This window comes from Budorcas taxicolor, chromosome 6 (genome assembly GCF_023091745.1).
Source record: "Budorcas taxicolor isolate Tak-1 chromosome 6, Takin1.1, whole genome shotgun sequence".
NCBI classification, from domain to species: Eukaryota; Metazoa; Chordata; class Mammalia; order Artiodactyla; family Bovidae; genus Budorcas; species Budorcas taxicolor.
The window spans coordinates 117,253,304-117,272,842 of NC_068915.1; the positions used below are offsets into that span (position 1 = coordinate 117,253,304).

Consider the following 19,539-nt stretch of genomic DNA (forward strand, 5'->3'; position numbering starts at 1 on the left):
GATTCAGAGCGGCTGCCAGCTGTGTGGCCCGGGCCCCGTGAGTGTAGGTGCCACTGGCTCCCCCGGGACAGGCCTCCAGGTGTGCCTGAGCCGCCCCCCACAGGGGAGGGGTCTCCACTGGATGGAGGCGATGGAGGCGGGCGGCACACAGCCTCCTGCCCGGCGGCCTCAGACACGAGTGGGGCCGGGCGGCGAGAGGACAGCTGTCCAGGCTGAGTCCTCGCACGCCCCTGGGAAGGGCCGAGTCTCTGACACAGGCGGCTACTGAGGGGCGGGTCACACCCAGGTAACAAAGCGGCAGCCGCTGCTCAGGGCCATGTGGCAGGGAGCAAAGGAAATCTAACCCAGACCAGTAACCGCAAGGCGCACTGTGGAAAAGACCTACGGGCCGGTGACCCAGCAGAGCTCAAGTCACTATACGTCTCTCTCCCTAAATACCACAAGCTCTGTGAGGGCCGAGAACATGCCCTGGTCACGTCCTAGACCCAGGCAGATGCTGCAAAACACCTGACTGTGCAGGAAAAAAACGAACGTGTGAGGCAGCGGGCTAAGACGGAAGCAGGGAGGCCTCTCAGAACTGACGCGTGAGGGCCAGTGCAGAGCTGGGGGGCACCGGAACCAAACACACAAAACCCAATTTGCACCACGTTGGTAACACTCACAATATTTTACACTTTTTCATTGTTAGAATATTTGTTACGATAGCTGTGATCAGGACTTGGATGTTATTATTTTAGTTTTTTCTCGTTTTGTGTTTTAAACTAAGAGACGTACACTACTCTTTAGCCATAACGCTACTGCACACTCAGTAGCCCACAGTGTAATGTGAACGTGCCTTTTACGTGCACTGGGAAACCAAAAGATTGCTGTGATTCACCCTATTGCGATGCTTGCTTTATCGCCATGGTCTGAAGCTGAACCTGTGGTATTTCTGAGGTCTGTCTGTACCTAGTTTTAATTCCTATTTAATTTTTACCTATCTAAATGAAAAAGAATTGAAAATAACAAGACTCGATGTCAGATACACACAGCTATAGAAATGTCTATTGGGATAACTTTTCAGGAAGGTTGTTGTTCAGTAGCTAACCTGTGTGCAACTGTTTATGACCCCATGGACTGCAGCCTGCGGGCTTCCCGTCCTTCACTACCTCCTGGAGCTTGCTCAAACTCATGTCCATTGAGTCGGTGATGGCATCCAACCATCTCATCCTCTGTCACCCCCTTCTCCTCCTGCCCTCAATATTTCCCAGAATCAAGGTGACTTACATAAACTGCTAGTAATGTATCCCAAAGAAATAATCAGGTAAGTGCCTAAGGAGATAAACCCTATGTCCAACACTCAAGTATCAGAAACCACCTGCATGCTTAGCACCGGGTAATGTGGGCTAGGCCAATCAGAAGCGTGCCTCCCTGCCAGCCTCCTCCTGTGCAGCAGACATGTCCAGATGGGACCGTAGAGCCTCAGAACCCCGCTCAACAGCGCACGTGAGACACCACCCCCCCTCCCAATCGCGGGAGCACAGAGAAATCTAACCTAACTGCTGTGCTGGGACACATGCAGGGACACACGCGGGGACACACGCAGGGACACATGCTGGTGACACGCAGGGACACACACAGGGACATACACCAGAGACACACGCAGGGACACGCACCGGTAACACACGCAGGGATACACGCTGGAACACACGCAGGGACACACGCTGAAACACACGCAGGGACACATGCGGGGTCACACGCAGGGACACATGCGAGGATACACGCGGGGACACATGCCAGTGACACACGCAGGGACACATGCAGCGACACACGCAGGGACACATGCTGGTGACACGCAGGGACACACGCAGGGACACACACCAGAGACACACGCAGGGACACGCACCGGTAACACACGTAGGGACACACGCGGGGACACACGCGGGGACACACGCAGCGACACGCTGGTGACACGCAGGGACACACGCAGGGACATACACCAGAGACACACGCAGGGACACGCACCGGTAACACACGCAGGGATACACGCTGGAACACACGCAGGGACACACGCTGAAACACACGCAGGGACACATGCGGGGACACACGCCAGTGACACGCGGGGACACACGCGGGGACACACGCTGGTGACATGCAGGGACACACGCAGGGACATACACCAGAGTCACACGCAGGGACACGTACCGGTAACACACGCAGGGACACGCTGAAACACATGCAGGGACACACGCTGAAACACACGCAGGGACACATGCGGGGACACACACAGGGACACACGCAGCGACACGCTGGTGACACGCAGGGACACACGCAGGGACATACACCAGAGACACACGCAGGGACACGCACCGGTAACACATGCAGGGATACACGCTGGAACACACGCAGGGACACATGCAGGGACACACGCTGGTGACATGCAGGGACACATGCCAGTGACACACGCAGGGACACACACCAGTGACATGCAAGGACACATGCTGGGACGCACCCTAGGACAGACTCTGGGACACACGCAGGGACACACGCTGAGAAACCGGGGCTCATGAGCTGCAGCTCCGCGGGACCACACCCGTGAAGTCCTGTGGACTGTCCCCCCTGGGAGGGGCCTCTCCATCCCACCCGCACACGGGAAGCTGGGGACCGAGGGCCTGGGATCAGCCAAACCGTGAGAGACAGGACGGCCACGCCCACGAGCTCCTGACGCTGACACGGAGTCAGCACCACCCTCCCAGCTTACAGAGGTGCTGCTTCAAGAAGACTCCTCTCTGGGGAACAAATGGCAACCTCTCTAGATGAAACAACAGGGAGAAGGCCAAGCCGGCAGCTCTGGACTCCAGGTCGTAAGCACACCGGGTGCTTTATGAGACCTTAGCGTGTTTAAGACACCCTAGAATAATTTTTAACACTATCAGTATTTTATTTTCATGTATTCTTTGCCTTTCCCCAGCACTAGAAAAGAAAGTGTTAGTTGCTCAGTCATGTCCGACTCTTTGTGACGTTATGGACTGCAGCTGCCAGGCTTCTCTGTCCATGGGATTCTCCAGGCAAGAACACTGGAGTGGGTAGCCATCCCCTTCTCCAGGTGACCTTCCTGATCCAGGGATTGGAACCGGGTCTCCTGCATTGCAGGCAGATTCCTTACCATCTGAGGCACCATGGAAGTAGAAAACCCTTCAAATATCAAAAGATGACAGTTTCTAAAAATATTTACTTAGAAAACTTAAGTTCTTTCCTGAATGAATTCTGCGAACAGTGGAAGAAAACTCTAACAGTATTGCTTCCTAAGTTGTGTCTTAAAAGTCAGATGTGACATCTACTGAGCTAACAGAGTAAGCCTGTTCTTTAAATTATAACCTTCTGAAACACAACGGTGAGAAAGCACTCCCTAATGAACCGCTGCCTCGTATCTGGAAAGAAAGCTAGGTTTTATCAGCTGGCACCGCCCCACCAGCCAGCACCCACTCTGAGTGGACCACCCTTCACCCAGGACAGGACAGTCTCAGGGCTCAGAACTGTGGAAAGAATATCCATTCTCACTCGCAGGGTACTTGTACCACATAGTATTTCAAGTCTCGTAAGATTGACTTAAAGCTTGTATTTAACGTTTAAATCCTGTTAAACTTGGCTGACACAGGGCTCCTGGCTTCACCTCTGGGCGGCACAAGCAGGAGGCGCCCCCTGCTCTGCACCTCCGGGCCTGGCCAGGGCTGCACACATGCCGGGCACTGGGTGCCCCCCAAACGCAGAGAGACGCGTGAGCGAGGGTGGACGAGACGAGCGAGCAGATGGCAGGGAGCTCAGGCCAGGCCAAGCAAGACGTCCAAAGCCAGGACCCCCAAGTGAAAAGGCCCTTGGAGGCCCTACTGAGGACACGGGGGTCCAGGGGGAGGTTCTGACACTTACCCTCTTGGAGGCCTGGGACCAATTTGTAAACAATATCCTGCATGGTTCTGTCATGACTGGCAAAAGAACAGAACAGGTGGGTTAGCCAGAAACGTCAATCCTCTAATTCTCAAACCTTTTCCATGTAACAACAACACACTCCACAATCACAAACTGAAACTTCAGTTGAATTCTGCTTCTAGTTTGCACTCATAGAATGTCTGTGCCAGCAAGAGTGACACCGGGTCCAAGCTGACACACCAGAGTGTGGACTCCAGATGCTGAGAACACTCAGAGAAGGACACAGGCAGGACCCGCTGGCGACCAGCGCCCCCACCCGCTGGCTTCTCAAGCCCTGCAGGGGTCAGGCAGTCTCGGGCTGTGCCAGACCAGGGGGGCTTTCTCAAACGTCCCTGACCAGGACCTGTGCAAGGAGCACCTCTCCCATCTGGACACTCCTGTTGATGTGAACGTGTGGAACACACACACACACACACACACACACCCGCCCCCCGCCCCCTGTTGATGTGAACGTGTGGAACACACACACACACCCCCGCCCCCCGCCCCCCAGCCTCCCCCGCCTTCTCCTAAAGCTCTGTGGAGCTGCAAGGACAGGACGGGGGCGGAATGGGCCCGGCACGCCTCCTGCAGAGCCCCTCCGGCACGGCCCCCGCCCCGAGGCGCTCACCCTATGTACTGCAGGGGGTGGCTCTGGTGGATGACGATCCTGCATGTGGGGCAGGTGTTGTTCTCCTCCAGGTACTTCACCAGGCAGCTGCGGCAGACTGCGGGGGGGCGGGCGTCTGCAGTGGGCGGGGGCCCTCCTCCCGCTGGCCCCCTGCCCCGGGCCACCCGTCACCTGGGCCCACCTCCCACGGAGGACACAGACCGGAGGGGGGAGGCGCCCTCATGCCCATCACGGGGCGCCCGTCACAGCAGGGAACAGGTAAATTCTACGTTAGCCTAAGAGAGCACCAGAACTTCTCTGCGTGACCAAATGGGATAAGATTCAGTGAATGTAACCTAAAGCACTGTAAGCCAATATCTAAAATACAATTACCTTTAAAATAAAATTTTTATCAAAACTGGCAAGCGTCTTCTAAAGTGAGAAATACAAGATCAAAGATCCTCACTGTCAGAGGATTCGCTTAACCTTAGGAAGTGCCCTCAGCACCCTGGGCCAGCCCTCCAGGACCCAGCCTGCTGGTAAAGACTGGCGGGGCGGGGGGAGAGGGGCGGCGCTTGAAGGAGGAGAACACCCAAGTTCAGCACCAGCTGCAAGCTAAAGCCTGCAACAGGCCAGCGGCCGTGGTGGGCAGGGAGCACAAGGTTTAAGAATTCGTTTGCAAACGGCAAAAATAAACACTCTGGGCCACTAGAGACCGATATTCTGCCACACCACACGTAGCGCTTTAGCTGTTACATACAAATAACTAAGTTTTCCTTGCATTTATTTAGCTTTCTCAAATGATACCTCTTATACTGAAACTACCCCCAGTGTTTTAACTTCAGATAACTTTTCTCATTTATCTTCAGGGTCTCCTTTATTTCTGCTGCCGGGTCTTGCTCTGTGCTTGAGTAAGTGCTCTGGGGAAAGAAGCCCAAGTGTTAGAGGACGGAACGCTCTGCACGCACATGTGTGCAGACACTCGGTCACCGTGGTCGCGTCGATGAGGTATCCCCCACACAGGCGGCAGGTGATGTGGGCGTTTATGTCCCAGAGTTTAATCTTTCTGGTCAGCATCTTTGGCTTCTGCAACAGAAAGAAGCATATTAACCAAAGTATGGTGTAGTCTGATGTTTCATCAAAGGTTCAGGTTCAACGTAAATCCAGCTCCAGTGTGGCCAGGAGGAGCTCAGCATGAGGAGGGCTGAGGACAGGTCCCCCCCACCCCGGTTCCCGCCAGGCCAGGTCCCCCCAACCCCGGCTCCCACCAGGCCAGGTACCCCCCCCCCCCGCCCCCACTCCCACCAGGCCAGGTCCCCACCCTGCTCCCACCAGGCCAGGTCCCCACCCCCCCACCCACACCAGGCCAGGTCCCCCTCAACTGGCTCCCACCAGGCCAGGTCCCGCTCCCCCGCTCCCACCAGGCCAGGTCCCGTCCCCCGCTCCCACCAGGCCAGGTCCCCCTGTTCCCACCAGGCCAGGTCCCCCTGTTCCCACCAGGTCAGGTCCCTCTGCTCCCACTAGGCCAGGACCGCACCCTGCAACCCTGCTTCCGCCATGAGACAGGCAGTCACCCCCAGTGGGCCAGGTCACCCCTCCTGGGGCAGCACCAGGCCGCACACATGCTCCTCCCCTCCTTCCAGGCCGCCCGACCGCTCCTCCTGCTCAGAACCCGCGAGGTCAGCTGGTGAGGTGGCGCAGGAGAGGTTTCTGGAGCTGTGGGAGGGGAGGCCAGGGAGCTGGCGGGCTGTGCGGGGCAGGACAGGGTCCGTCTGGAGCTCTGGCTCCTCCGATAAGATGACACAGGTGAGCAGTCGGGGCCCGTGCCCCACCCAAGGAAGCACAGCACACAACAGCATCCTAAGTCCAAACACGCGTGACCGTGTCGGGGTGAGGACGCGCCGCTCCACCCCAGTGCCGCAGCGGCTCTGACTGGCTCCCCTCTCAGACCACTGGCTCGCGAGGGCAGGGTCTGTCATCGCCGGCCTAACAGTAGGCTGTGCGGGAGAAACAGCCCTGAAGACGCTATGTCCTCCCCAAACCTGTGTGTCACCTCACAGAGCAAAGGGCTCCTGAGACGGGATCCCCCTTGGAATCCCCAGGTGACCGTGTTGCCACGGGGCCCTTCTGGGGCGCAAGAGGCTCAGAGGAGATGTGGGAGAAGCCGCCCGCAGGCTGTGAGTGGGAAGCGGCTTCCAGGAGCGGAAGCTCTGACACGAGCAGCACCGCCCACGCCTGGACTGCAGCCCTGGGCGCCCAGGCAGTAGCACCAGCCAGCTTGAGACCCTGAGGCTTCACTCAGCCGCCAGCTTCCGGGACACTCGCTGTGGTTCGAGCAGGACACTCATCTGGATGCTATGCTGTGCAGGGTGCAAGGAGCTTCCACAACTAGGATCACTGACAACTCTGCCCAGAGGCAGAAATGCCCTGGGAGATGGAGGCCAAGGCCCAGGAGGCCCATGGCAGCCTTGGGCACTGAGCTGGCCTGGCACAGCGAGGCCTCACCTGCAGACGAGAGCACACGGCTCCTGGCTCCTGTGCAGACGTTCCCGGCTCAGCGCTGTCTGAGGACAGGCAGAGGGAAGGAGACAGCTGGGCGGGCAGATGAGGCCACATTGGACCCTGGGGAGGCCCCGACCAGACTAAACCGTCACCTTACACCAAGCCCAGAAGCAACCATCGACACAGCCTGAGGCACCGGGCACAGGCCACCTGGAAACACGAGGGCTGCTGCACCAGCAAGGACGCCCATGATTGTCACAGCATGTAGGACAGGAGGCTCGCAGGCGAGAGCCAGCATGGGGTCCCCACCAGCGAGCCCTCTCCCGCAGCCCCGAGTGGTTCCGAGCTGTCAGGAGAGACAAGGGTCATTCCCACAGGGGCTCCGTGGGCCCCGGGAAGCAAACCGAAGTCTGAGGGGCGAGGCACTCGGTGTCACAGTCACCAGGTGCTGAGCGGAGCCTGCCTGACTGCTCGGACCTGCTGAGACCGGCTCCATGAAGGGCTTGTGCGCCCCGTGTGGCTGGAAGAAACGGGTGGTAACGCAAGGTGGGAGGAACCAGATTCGTTGCCCAGCAAAGCGAAGCAGAGACAGGAAGGCACCGACTGAGAACTCCGCTGGACGCCGGGCCCGGAGTGCAGTCTACCACCTGCCTGACCAAACCCAGCACAGCACTCTGACTCACTGGGCACTGTTCACACACCCGACAGGCTCACACTTGCCCCCAGCCCGACAGCCAGGCCAAAACCGGCTCCAAATCACACAGACCAGGGTCAAGGTCGGCGTGAATTCATCTTTAGCGGCAGCAGGCAAACAGATACAGATGAGTGTGCACGAATGTGGACACACCCACTCACTCTACAGACGTGTGCACAAGTGTGGACACACCCATACTATAGACGTGTGTGCGTGTGTGTGCACGCCCACTCTGCAGACGTAAGTGCACGAGTGTGGGCGTGCAAACTTTACAGACGTGTGTGCACGAGTGTGGACACACCCACTACAGACGTGTGTGCACGTGTGGACATGCCCATCCTATAGATGTGTGTGCACATGAGTGTGGGCACGCCCACTCTACAGATGTGTGTGGGTGGACACGACCACTCTACAGATACGTGTGCATGAGTGTGGACATGCCTACTTGCTCTACACGCCCACTTTACAGACGTGTGTGCACGAGTGTGGGCATGCCCAGTTTACAGACGTGTGTGCATGTGTGGACACGCCCACTCGCCCTCAGCTCCGCCCCCCCGGGAGTGACCGCGGCGGGGCAGCCCTGGGCCTAGGGCCCACACTGCCTCTGCCACAGGAGCCAGTGCCCCTGGACGCTCTGCAGGCCCTGGGTGGGCGAGGAACTGATGGACCTGTGCTTACAGCCGGGACAGCAACCATCACTGCTGGGGGCCAGCGGAGTACTGCCGGAGCCTGTGAGGCCACACGGACAGACAGGCAAGGAAGGGGTGCACTTCCTCACAGAATGTGAGCTGGTAAATGGAAGGCAGGCTGGCAGTGAGGGTCGCCACCCAAGGACAACTGCAGGAACACTGACTCAGGAAGCCTCAGTGGGGGTCATCGGGGGAAGACTTCACCGAGGAAGCAAAGGTGCATGAAGTCTCCAAACACTCAGCAGCCCCCGAGGAGGGCAGGATCCTCAGGAAGAAAGCCCTGTGTGTCCCCGAAGGCGTGACGGGTGACACCCCGGCGAGGACCCCACTGCAGCGGCGCCCCTGGCGTCAGGCCTGACAGGCCCCTACCAGAGCCTGAGCCCCACGAGGGGCCCAGCCTCCAGCTCTGCCCCTGCGGCCCCCCACGCCAGGCAGGTGCGTGACCAGCCACACTCCCGAGCAGCCGACGCCCGCCGTCGCCCCACCTCGGCCAGGACCCGGGGGCCTGCGCGGGAAGCCCGTGCCCACCTCCTCGAGGCCGTCGTCCCTCCCGCTGCCTCTGCATCGGCTGGTGCGCCTACGGGTGCGCCGCGCTCACGCCTTGTCCGCCGCGCCCTCCGTGCTGTGGCTCCTCACGTCTGCGCCTTCCTTGCGTCTCTTGCGGTGTTTCCATTTTCTAGCATAGAAATGGCACCTGCTGTTCAAGGTCACGCCACTTATGCGACGTACGCAGCCCTGCAGTTACGTTTCTGGCAGAAGCTATGAAGAGCCCCACAGCAGACAGCAAAACGGAGCTGATCAGAAATATTGATCAGAAAAAACTGGAATGTATGTGAGCAACTGTGTTCGAACCTGCTCTGGAGCCGTCAGAGATGAAATTTTAAAGGAGCTACAAGGCACTGAGTTTTTCTATGGCTACAATAGAGTAAGTGGAAAACAAAGTGTAATTCGAGGTTAGCTTAATCAACTCACACGCACTGAACGCAAAGGCTCAGAGCTCACACAGCGTTACCTGCACGCAGAGCCAGGTCTTCTGCTACATTCTGAAGCCTGTGGAGACACAGGGATGGGGTGTCACCCACGCGCGCCGTTCCACAGAGCCTGGCCCCGCACAGGCAGCTTCAGCGGCTCAGGCCAACAGGTCTCTCCTTTACCTGCTCGGAGCAACAGAAAGAAAAGCAAGCTTGGTGGACGGCCCAGCACCGCAGGAACCATGGAGACGCGGGCAGGCCCTGGGAGGAGCCTGGCGGCTCGAGGCCCGGGGGCTGGTGGTGGTGGGGAGGCCGGGGACAGCTGGGGCTGCCCCATGTGCCCGGGGGCCCATAGGCGCTCCCGGGGAGGTGGTGGGCTTTGGGTGACCTGGCGGGAGGCTGGGAGAGCAGCCATGTGACTCCTCGGCTGCTTTCGCAGTTCCCGCCCCGGAAGGTGTCCCCAGGGCGGCTCACCCGGGGAAGCCACACGAGGATGCCCACAGGCTCCACGCGGGTTCTGGGCACCGCAGGGGACAGACATGCCAACGGGCACGTGTGTGTGCGGACGGTGGCGCCAGGCCCACAGACAGCGAGCACAGTGGGGGCTGGGGCAAGCGGCAGCAGAGAATCGGGCAACCAGGCCCTGCAGGACTCAGCCACCGTCGGGGAGACGGAGCTGAAGGGCCAGGAGGCCGGAGTCGTTCCTGGAGCTCTGGGGGGAGACAGGGAGGGGGCCTGCACTTAGCGTCGCTTAGATGCGGCCAGTGACACAGGCGCGGACGCTGCACGTGCGACCTCAGAGGTCAGTGGGCAAGGGACACAGATCCCCAGAGCTGACATTCTCGAGAAGGTGGACAGTAAGTGATAAACGCCACGAGCAGGCACACCGTTCAGACACCGCAGGTGACAAACAGGACAAACCAGAGCAGCGGAGGAGGTCGGGAGAACGGGGGTCCAGAACACCTCCCTACAGTCACCTCTGAGCAACGTTAGAATGTCAGGAATACCTTCATGCTAACAGAGTTGAAGACACCTAAGGAATTGGACAAGTTGCTTGAAAACAGCTCACCAGAACTGAGGTGAATGGAAACAGAATTGAGAGTTCTGGACCCCTAAGGACGCTGAGCCAGGCGGGTTCCGCCAAACCTGCCTGCTGCAGCCTGCCCCAGACAGACCCGCCCGAGCACACAGGGGGTGGTGTTCCTGACTGGGGGCGAGGCTGCACAGCACAGGCCAGGGCCCTGGGGGGCACAGGCCACAGGCAGCAGCAGCATCGCCTGCAGAGTGTGGGGGGGGGCGCCCTGGAACCTGAGGAGCTCCGTGTAAGAATCGAATGCCATCCGTGACAAAAGCTAAAAGGAGTGAGATGCTAAGATCGCCCCAGAGACACACACTCTCCGCAAGTTAAGAGCAGAAGGAACTTCCCCGCCGGAACAAAGCTCTCCATCTTAGTGACACTAACACTTCCATCCACTGGAAGGTTCATGTCTGACTGCAGAGCTCTCTTCCCAGCAGCCACCTGTGGGGAGCAGCTGCAGCTGTGTGTCTCCTGGACGCAGCGGCAACCCGAGGTCAGCGCCAGCAGGATGCATGACCGGACAGGTGCTCCAAGACAGCAACTGCACCATGAAACCGGGCACTTCAGTGCGGTGACCACCACCCTGAAAAGCGCACTTTCCCAAAAACCCACCAAACACAAGCATCACTCCTCGTGGTGAGAATTCTCCCTTATCCCAGGCATCTCCTGACAGGCATCCCCGAACAGCCGACTCCAGGCGGATGGAGACCAGACGTGTGAGGCACGACGCGAGCTGGGGAGGACACACGCGCCCTGCCTGGCCGACCCCAGCTCTGCCGTCCCGCCGGGCAGCTCCGCCGCGGCGCACGGGTCCCTGCCCCGACCCGTCTTGCTGACACCTCCTGAGTCCGCTGTGTCAGGGTGTCCCGAGTGGCAGATACAGTGCCTCGTCTGTGTGCGGCTGCTGCTGAGTCACTCCAGTCGTGTCCGACTCTGTGCGACCCCATAGACGGCAGCCCACCAGGCTCCCCCGTCCCTGGGATTCTCCAGGCAAGAACCCTGGAGTGGGGTGCCATCGCCTTCTCCGATACGTGTGCACACAAGATCTTCAGTTTTATCAAATGAAACCAAGCAACAGTGCAACACTTCAGGCCGTCGGTGGCCCCTCCTCGAGCCAGGGGCCCTGGGGCGCCGTCCTCTGGCCCCACGACCCTCGACACTGGCGCCGTCCGCTGGGCTGTCCCGAGTGGAGGCAGCGTGGCCGGGGCACTGACTCCTATCGCTCCCAGGCTGACCGCTGAGGCTCGGCAGGGAGAGGCCAGTGGGGACGGCCGTGGCTGGCGCCTGGGAACCTTGCTGGTGACAGTTTCCACCAGTGACTTAAAGCTTCCCTGAAAGCTCAGCGGGGTCCTCGGGAGCTGAGGGCCTGCCAAGCAGGTGCCTCCATGAGAGCCCGTGGGCCCTGGTCTCTGGGGCGACAGCCCTTCCCGTCGCTGAGCACGTCCATCCTGACTACTTGGGGAGAGGGCTCTGGACGCGGTGCCGGGTCCCCTAAGGCTCGTCCCATCTGCCGCTTCCTCCACAGATTCTGCTGTGACCTTTGGCTGAAATAACCCACAGCCCTGCGCCTGAGGAGTCCATCCGTGTGTCTGCACACCTGGGGCACACCCCTCAGCCTCTCAACGCCCCGGGCCTGCCGAGCCTCTACGTGTCTGCCCAGACAAGCCCATCCAGGCTGGAGACGGTGGCTGAGGCCTGGCTGCCCCCGGGGCCCTGATCCTGCTGTGGCCTCGTCCCATCGGCTGCTCCCCCAGTGCACGGTGGCACCTCTACCCCCTTCCCTGGGCTCCAGGCTGATCCAGGCCCCACCCTCCTGCTTCTCGAGGGCTCTGACGGTCCCAGCAAGCCCTTCTCATCTGGAACCTTCCACACCTCCCTCCTGACAGAACCTGCCTCCACAGGACACCCCACCCCATGACTCAGTCACTCCCCGCCCAGGCTTCTGTCCTCTACTCCACAAAGTCCCGGTGACAAGGACATCACCAGCCCCCCAGGATATAAGGCCACTGCTCACCTGCAGCCACTGACCCCTCCCATACGGCCCCTGCCACCGGGGGAAGCAGCAGGGGCCAGACACTGGCCTCAGCCCCGGACGCTGCGGAAGGGCCAGGCCGCACGCCACACACCTCTCAGGGCCACTCCAGAACTCAGCAGCATTCACTCCTGCACGAAGAGGCCCTTCTTCTGACCATGCACCTCGGACCACTGCCTTGTCCAGACCTGTCCACCCGTCTGCAACACCCCAGACACCACAGCCCCACATGATACGCCTGTGTGACACACATATCCCCTTTCCTCCTCCAGGAAAACACACCAGGCTTGTTGTGCAGCATGGAAGCAGTAAGCACAGTCACTAGCCACAGCTTGGAACTCTTCACTGAATGTAGTTCAGGAGAAAGCCCTCCTAGTCTTCACCGGCAGCACTCGTCGCTGCTCCCGGCATGCCAGGCACATCCACTGGCCTCACTTCCACTGACACCGCAAACACACAGCCTCGCGCTCACTTCCGCCTGACATTGCACACACACACACAATCGTGCTCACTTCCGCCTGACACCACAAACACACACCCTCATCCTCACTCCACTGACACTGCACACACACACACCCCCTCGTGCTCACTTCCGCCTGACACCGCAAACACACACACAATCGTGCTCACTTCCGCCTGACACTGCACACACACACACCCTCATCCTCACTTCCACCTGACACTGCACACACACACACCCCCTCGTGCTCACTGCCGCCTGACACTGCACACACACACTCTCATCCTCACTTCTGCCTGACACCGCAAACACACACACCCTCATCCTCACTTCCGCCTGACACTGCACACACACCCTCATCCTCACTCCACTGACACTGCAAACACACACACAATCATGCTCACTTCCGCCTGACACTGCACACACACACCCTCATCCTCACTTCTGCCTGACACCGCAAACACACACACCCTCATCCTCACTTCCGCCTGACACTGTACACACACCCTCAGCCTCACTTCCGCCTGACACTGCAAACACACACACACCTCCTCATGCTCAGTTCCACTGACACCGCAAACACACACCCCCTCATCCTCACTTCCGCCTGACATTGCAAACACACACACCCTCATCCTCACTTCCGCCTGACATTGCAAACACACACACCCTCATCCTCACTTCCGCCTGACACCGCAAACACACACACCCTCATCCTCACTTCCGCCTGACACTGCACACACACACCCCCTCATCCTCATTTCCACTGACACTACACACACACACCCCCTCGTGCTCACTTCCGCCTGACACTGCACACACACCCTCATCCTCACTCCACTGACACTGCAAACACACACACAATCGTGCTCACTTCCGCCTGACACTGCACACACACCCTCATCCTCACTCCACTGACACTGCACACACACACACCCCCTTGTGCTCACTTCCGCCTGACACTGCACACACACACCCTCATCCTCACTTCTGCCTGACACTGTACACACACCCTCAGCCTCACTTCCGCCTGACACTGCAAACACACACACACCTCCTCATGCTCAGTTCCACTGACACCGCAAACACACACCCCCTCATCCTCACTTCCGCCTGACATTGCAAACACACACACCCTCATCCTCACTTCCGCCTGACATTGCAAACACACACACCCTCATCCTCACTTCCGCCTGACACCGCAAACACACACACCCTCATCCTCACTTCCGCCTGACACTGCACACACACACCCCCTCATCCTCATTTCCACTGACACTACACACACACACCCCCTCGTGCTCACTTCCGCCTGACACTGCACACACACCCTCATCCTCACTCCACTGACACTGCAAACACACACACAATCGTGCTCACTTCCGCCTGACACTGCACACACACCCTCATCCTCACTCCACTGACACTGCACACACACACACCCCCTTGTGCTCACTTCCGCCTGACACTGCAAACACACACCCTCATCCTCACTTCTGCCTGACACTGTACACACACCCTCAGCCTCACTTCCGCCTGACACTGCAAACACACACACACCTCCTCATGCTCAGTTCCACTGACACCGCAAACACACACCCCCTCATCCTCACTTCCGCCTGACATTGCAAACACACACACCCTCATCCTCACTTCCGCCTGACATTGCAAACACACACACCCTCATCCTCACTTCCGCCTGACACCGCAAACACACACACCCTCATCCTCACTTCCGCCTGACACTGCACACACACACCCCCTCATCCTCATTTCCACTGACACTACACACACACACCCCCTCGTGCTCACTTCCGCCTGACACTGCACACACACCCTCATCCTCACTCCACTGACACTGCAAACACACACACAATCGTGCTCACTTCCGCCTGACACTGCACACACACCCTCATCCTCACTCCACTGACACTGCACACACACACACCCCCTTGTGCTCACTTCCGCCTGACACTGCAAACACACACCCTCATCCTCACTTCTGCCTGACACTGTACACACACCCTCAGCCTCACTTCCGCCTGACACTGCAAACACACACACACCTCCTCATGCTCAGTTCCACTGACACCGCAAACACACACCCCCTCATCCTCACTTCCGCCTGACATTGCAAACACACACCCCCTCATCCTCACTTCCGCCTGACACTGCACACACACACCCTCACCCTCACTTCCACTGACACTGTAAACACACACCCTCATCCTCACTTCCGCCTGACACAGCACACACACACCCCCTCATCCTCACTTCCGCCTGACATTGCAAACACACACCCCCTCATCCTCACTTCCGCCTGACACTGCACACACACACCCTCGTGCTCACTTCCGCCTGACACAGCACACACACACACCCTCATCCTCATTTCCACTGACACTACACACACACACCCCCTCGTGCTCACTTCCGCCTGACACTGCACACACCCCCTCATCCTCACTCCACTGACACTGTAAACACACACCCTCATCCTCACTTCCGCCTGACACAGCACACACACACCCCCTCATCCTCATTTCCACTGACACTACACACACACACCCCCTCATCCTCATTTCCACTGACACTACACACACACACCCCCTCGTGCTCACTTCCACTGACACTGCAAACACACACAGCCTCATCCACACTCACAGGCATCCTCAGACCCTCTTTGCTGTGAGGATGCCTCCCCACACCAGTGCCAAGACAAGCACAGTCCAGGCTCTCTGACTGTGGCTGTGGCCAGGTGTGACCAGGGGCCTCCCATGGCTTCTCCTGGAGGCTCTGGCCACAGCCGGTCCCTGCTCCCTGCCCTCAGGACCCCCGAGAAAGAACCACCTCCCCATACAAGCCCACCCTGGTCATGCTGCCTTCTATTGACATACCTTATGAGAACCTTACTGTTTTTTAATTTATTTTGCAGTTAGTGCTGCTAAGCTTTACTTTCCTAGGAAACTGGTCATCAAATTTATTGTCACAGAATTGCTCAGAGTAGCCTGAAAATGTATTCAACAGCTTCCCTGGGAAATGTCTGACAAGTGACACATACTTTAAAGGGCCCCGTGGGCCCTGGTTCTGGACGCTGTGTAGACAGGGCCAGGCAGCCTCCTGAGACTCACCGAGCAGCCACATGGATGGGCAGCTCACCCTTTCTGTTGTGAGTGGTGCCCACCCCGACTCTCAGCCCCCTTGCCCACAGACACCTGCCCTTGTCCCTCGGGGCTGTGGGACCGAGGGTGCCGTGAGGAGCAGTGGCCACAGCTCTGTGTGGATGGCCCGCTGGGGAAACACCCACTGAGGACGTCACCTGTGCCCGCTTGCCCTGTCCGAGCCTCCATTGCGCTGGGGGGCCAGTCTTCCGCCCCTTCACTTCATCCTCATCCCAACACCAGAGCCCCCACCAGCCTCTGTGCCCACGGGCCTTCCCTGGACATCACTGTGGCTCCCAAATGGACGGCAGAGCCACCAGAACGCCCCCAACCACGTGTACCACCAATTCTTTCTCCACAGGCATGCCTGACAACCTCAGAAAAGCAACCCCAATGCCCCCCAGAAACCAATCGCAGGAGCCTGACTGCGGATGAGCCAAGCCCTCCCCACGCTCCCCGTCAGTCTCCCCGTTCACGCCAGGGCCTCCATCCACGTCGGGGCCCACCCGTGTCCAGCTCTGTCCCCAGTGGCCTCACCCACCTCTCAGCTGTGTGCATGCCCGGGAGTCCACCCTCAAAGGGCCATCAGAGAGCAGTGAGGCTCTGGGACGGGCCACCCACGCTCGAGGCTGAGCCCGTTTGTCGTCTTGTCCCCCTGCTGTCAGCTTCCCAAGGTCTGTGCCCTGTGACCCCACAGGGGTATGTTCCTTACCGCAGCACGCCACGTCCAGCAGGGAGCCCGCCCCAGAGCCGGTGTCCAGTCAGCCTGAGAAACTCCTTATGCCCTCTAAGAACTCCAGGAAACCTATCCGTTTATCTTCACGCAGAGCTGACGAAGTGTGGCCCCTGCTCCCTGCACATGCCCTCTTTTCCTGAACAGCCACGCCAAGCAGAGCCCTATACTCAGCTCCCACCCCTCCGCCTGGGGGAGCAGGCCAGGCTGCCCGCACTGAGTCCCCAGCACGTGCCTGGGAAAAGCCCTGCTCTGTCGGGCCCCCCAAGGCCTTCTCCCCACAGCTGGCCTGTCCACGCCGGGCCCTGGTGACCTCACTCACACAACTGTCACCAGGCAAGCACGTGTCGGGTCATGGGACCCAAACGCTGTCTGGTGGCAGCAAGGCGTCTGCGGGAGTCCCGTAGGACGGCCGGCCCAGGGCTGCGCACTCACAGCAGCCCTGCTCACCCAGGTCGTCCACGCTGGCTGTGCCCCTCTCAACGCAGCTCGGGGGACCTCCACTGTGAAGTCCTGCGAAGCTCAGGGAGCTCCACAGCCCCGCGGGCCCCTGCAGTTCTAGGACACTCTACCTGCAGTCCCGCCTGGGGTCCTTGCAGGACTGCAATCTCAGCCGGAATATTCCCGCTCCAGGGCCCACGTGCTGGCTCACTCCCAGCAAGTCTTGTCTTGAGCATCCCCTCTCCAGTAAGCTCTTCGAGACCATCCTAAGATCCACACCCACACGAATGACTCCGAGCCTTCCCCCTCCAACCCTCAACTGACCACTTTGTTATTACTCACACTTAGATTACACTGTCAGGCACGCGACCGGGAACGCTGAAAATTCAACAGACAGGCTGTATGACAAAATTGAGAAAATCTGTCCGAAGGGTAGAAAAGACAGGATAGAGAAGGACTGCCACGTCCAACCAACAGGTGCTCCAGAAAAGGGGAACAGACAAGAAGCTCTGACAGTCTGGAGCCAGGAGCACGCACGTTCCTAGGTCATCCGCGCACTCACTCACAGGCGACACTTCACGACCTGGAGAAAATGATTCGCGTGTCTCCCTAGCTGGGAGAGTCAGACGGCAAGGGCCCCGGTGCTGCCCACGGGCACGCAGGTCCCCGAACCTGAAGACATCGAGGGCGCGAGGGAGAGTGCTGAAGGCGCTGGGACAGGAGGAGCCGGGAGGAGGGATCGCCGGCACCAGCCTCCGCACCTGCAGCACCCGACTCCAAGGAGTCCAAGGAAAGACGCTTGGGACGCAGAATCCTACACCCAGTCAGCCACGACGGGCCCCGCTGGCTGGCAGAGGCCTCAGGAGCGTGCGCAGGGCGCCCTGAAGCACGGCGCGAGCCAGCAGGGGCTTGCGTGGCAGCGGAAGTGCAGGGGGCGCCGGGCCGGCCGCTCCGGCGGTGACCGAGCAACGGCGTGTGGAGAGACGTCCCCGCTCCGACCTGGGCAGGCGGAGCCGTGCAGATGGGCAGGGGCCCCACAAGCCCAGCATGCGGCCTCCAGCCTGGACCAGGGATGCGGACAGGGGACCAAGGAGGGCGCAGGGCATGGGCCGGACCCTCGAGAACGTGGGCCAGGACAGAGACAGCAGGCAAAGTGGGGCAGGAGGGAGGTGCAGCCAGAGGGTTGACCTGACTCACAGTCTCGCCCGCCGCCCACTCAGGTCCAAGTTTCACAGGAGCACAGAAAGCACGGCTCAGGGCTGAGGCCCCAAGACCCCACTGGCAGGCGGCTGTGCAAACCCGGCTCAGGGGCAGACACGCGACCCCTCCACCAAAGAGACCGCCTCAGGCGGAACCAGGGACCGGGCTGAGCTCCCCATGGGGTCTCCGACCTGTGCCTCAACACGACTCCTCGTCACCCCAGCCCACGTCTGAGCTACAACGGCCAGCCGGCCTGCCCGAGGTGCCGGAAAGCCCCAGGGAGAACACCACCTCACTCGGTTCACAGGTGCCCTTGGTGGGTCACACCAGACAGGGGATTCAGGGGCTGAGACTCTGGGAGCCTTGGAAGGGAGGGGCAAGTGGGTTTCACATTTGGGGAGTATGAATTTTGGGGGGCCAGAGGGAAGGCTGTGAAAGGCAGAATTCTGAGATGGTCGCAAGATCCTGGGCCCCACGAGACACACACCTCTGCTCTAATTATCCCACCTACTGCTAAAGGGGTTTCTGAAGATGTAATGAAGGCCTCAGATCAGCTGACCTTACAACAGGGCAAGTACCCAGAAGCCTGATCAAACCGTGCCGTCTTTCAGAGCCGAGTTTTCTCAGCTAGCGGCAGAAGGGCAGGTCACGGCAGCACGCAGCACGCACTGGCAGCCCTCGGCCCCCAGGCAAAGGACCGCGGGGCCTCGGGCCAGGGCGGGCCTGCTGGTGAGTCCCTGACAAGGGCCGCCCCGCACACCGACCTCGGCCTGGGCCCTGGGCAGCGGAGTCAGCGGCGTGCTGCCGGACTTCTGACTCAGGGAGCCGTGACACCTGAGTGGGTGCCCTTTCAAGCCATTAAGTTCGTGGCAATTGGTTTTCCAGCAATAGAAAGGGAGACAATAGGTCTGGAGAAATGAAAGCTGCTAGCCTCTAGCAGAAAGGGCGAGTTGCCCACACACATGGGAATCACAGGAGCCATCACCTCTGGAAATGCTCTCGGCCGGCACCCGTTCTCCCAGC

The 19,539-nt window shown here is 59.5% G+C and overlaps 1 protein-coding gene across 2 annotated transcripts in view; it reads right to left on the reverse strand.

Moving 5' to 3' along the window:
- PCGF3 (polycomb group ring finger 3) overlaps positions 1-19,539 on the reverse strand; it is a 49,572-nt gene that overhangs the window by 23,351 nt on the left and 6,682 nt on the right. Inside the window, exons 2-6 of one of the 2 annotated variants that reach the window (XM_052642014.1) lie at positions 9,453-9,490; positions 8,969-9,116; positions 5,524-5,641; positions 4,577-4,673; positions 3,907-3,962 (exon numbers count right to left, since the gene is read on the reverse strand). In XM_052642014.1, the coding sequence (XP_052497974.1) occupies positions 3,907-3,962; positions 4,577-4,673; positions 5,524-5,632 (262 nt within the window). In that variant the 5' untranslated portion in view covers positions 5,633-5,641; positions 8,969-9,116; positions 9,453-9,490. Of the gene's footprint in view, positions 1-3,906; positions 3,963-4,576; positions 4,674-5,523; positions 5,642-8,968; positions 9,117-9,452; positions 9,595-19,539 lie in introns of both variants that reach the window. The other variant, XM_052642013.1, reaches the window with a different exon arrangement.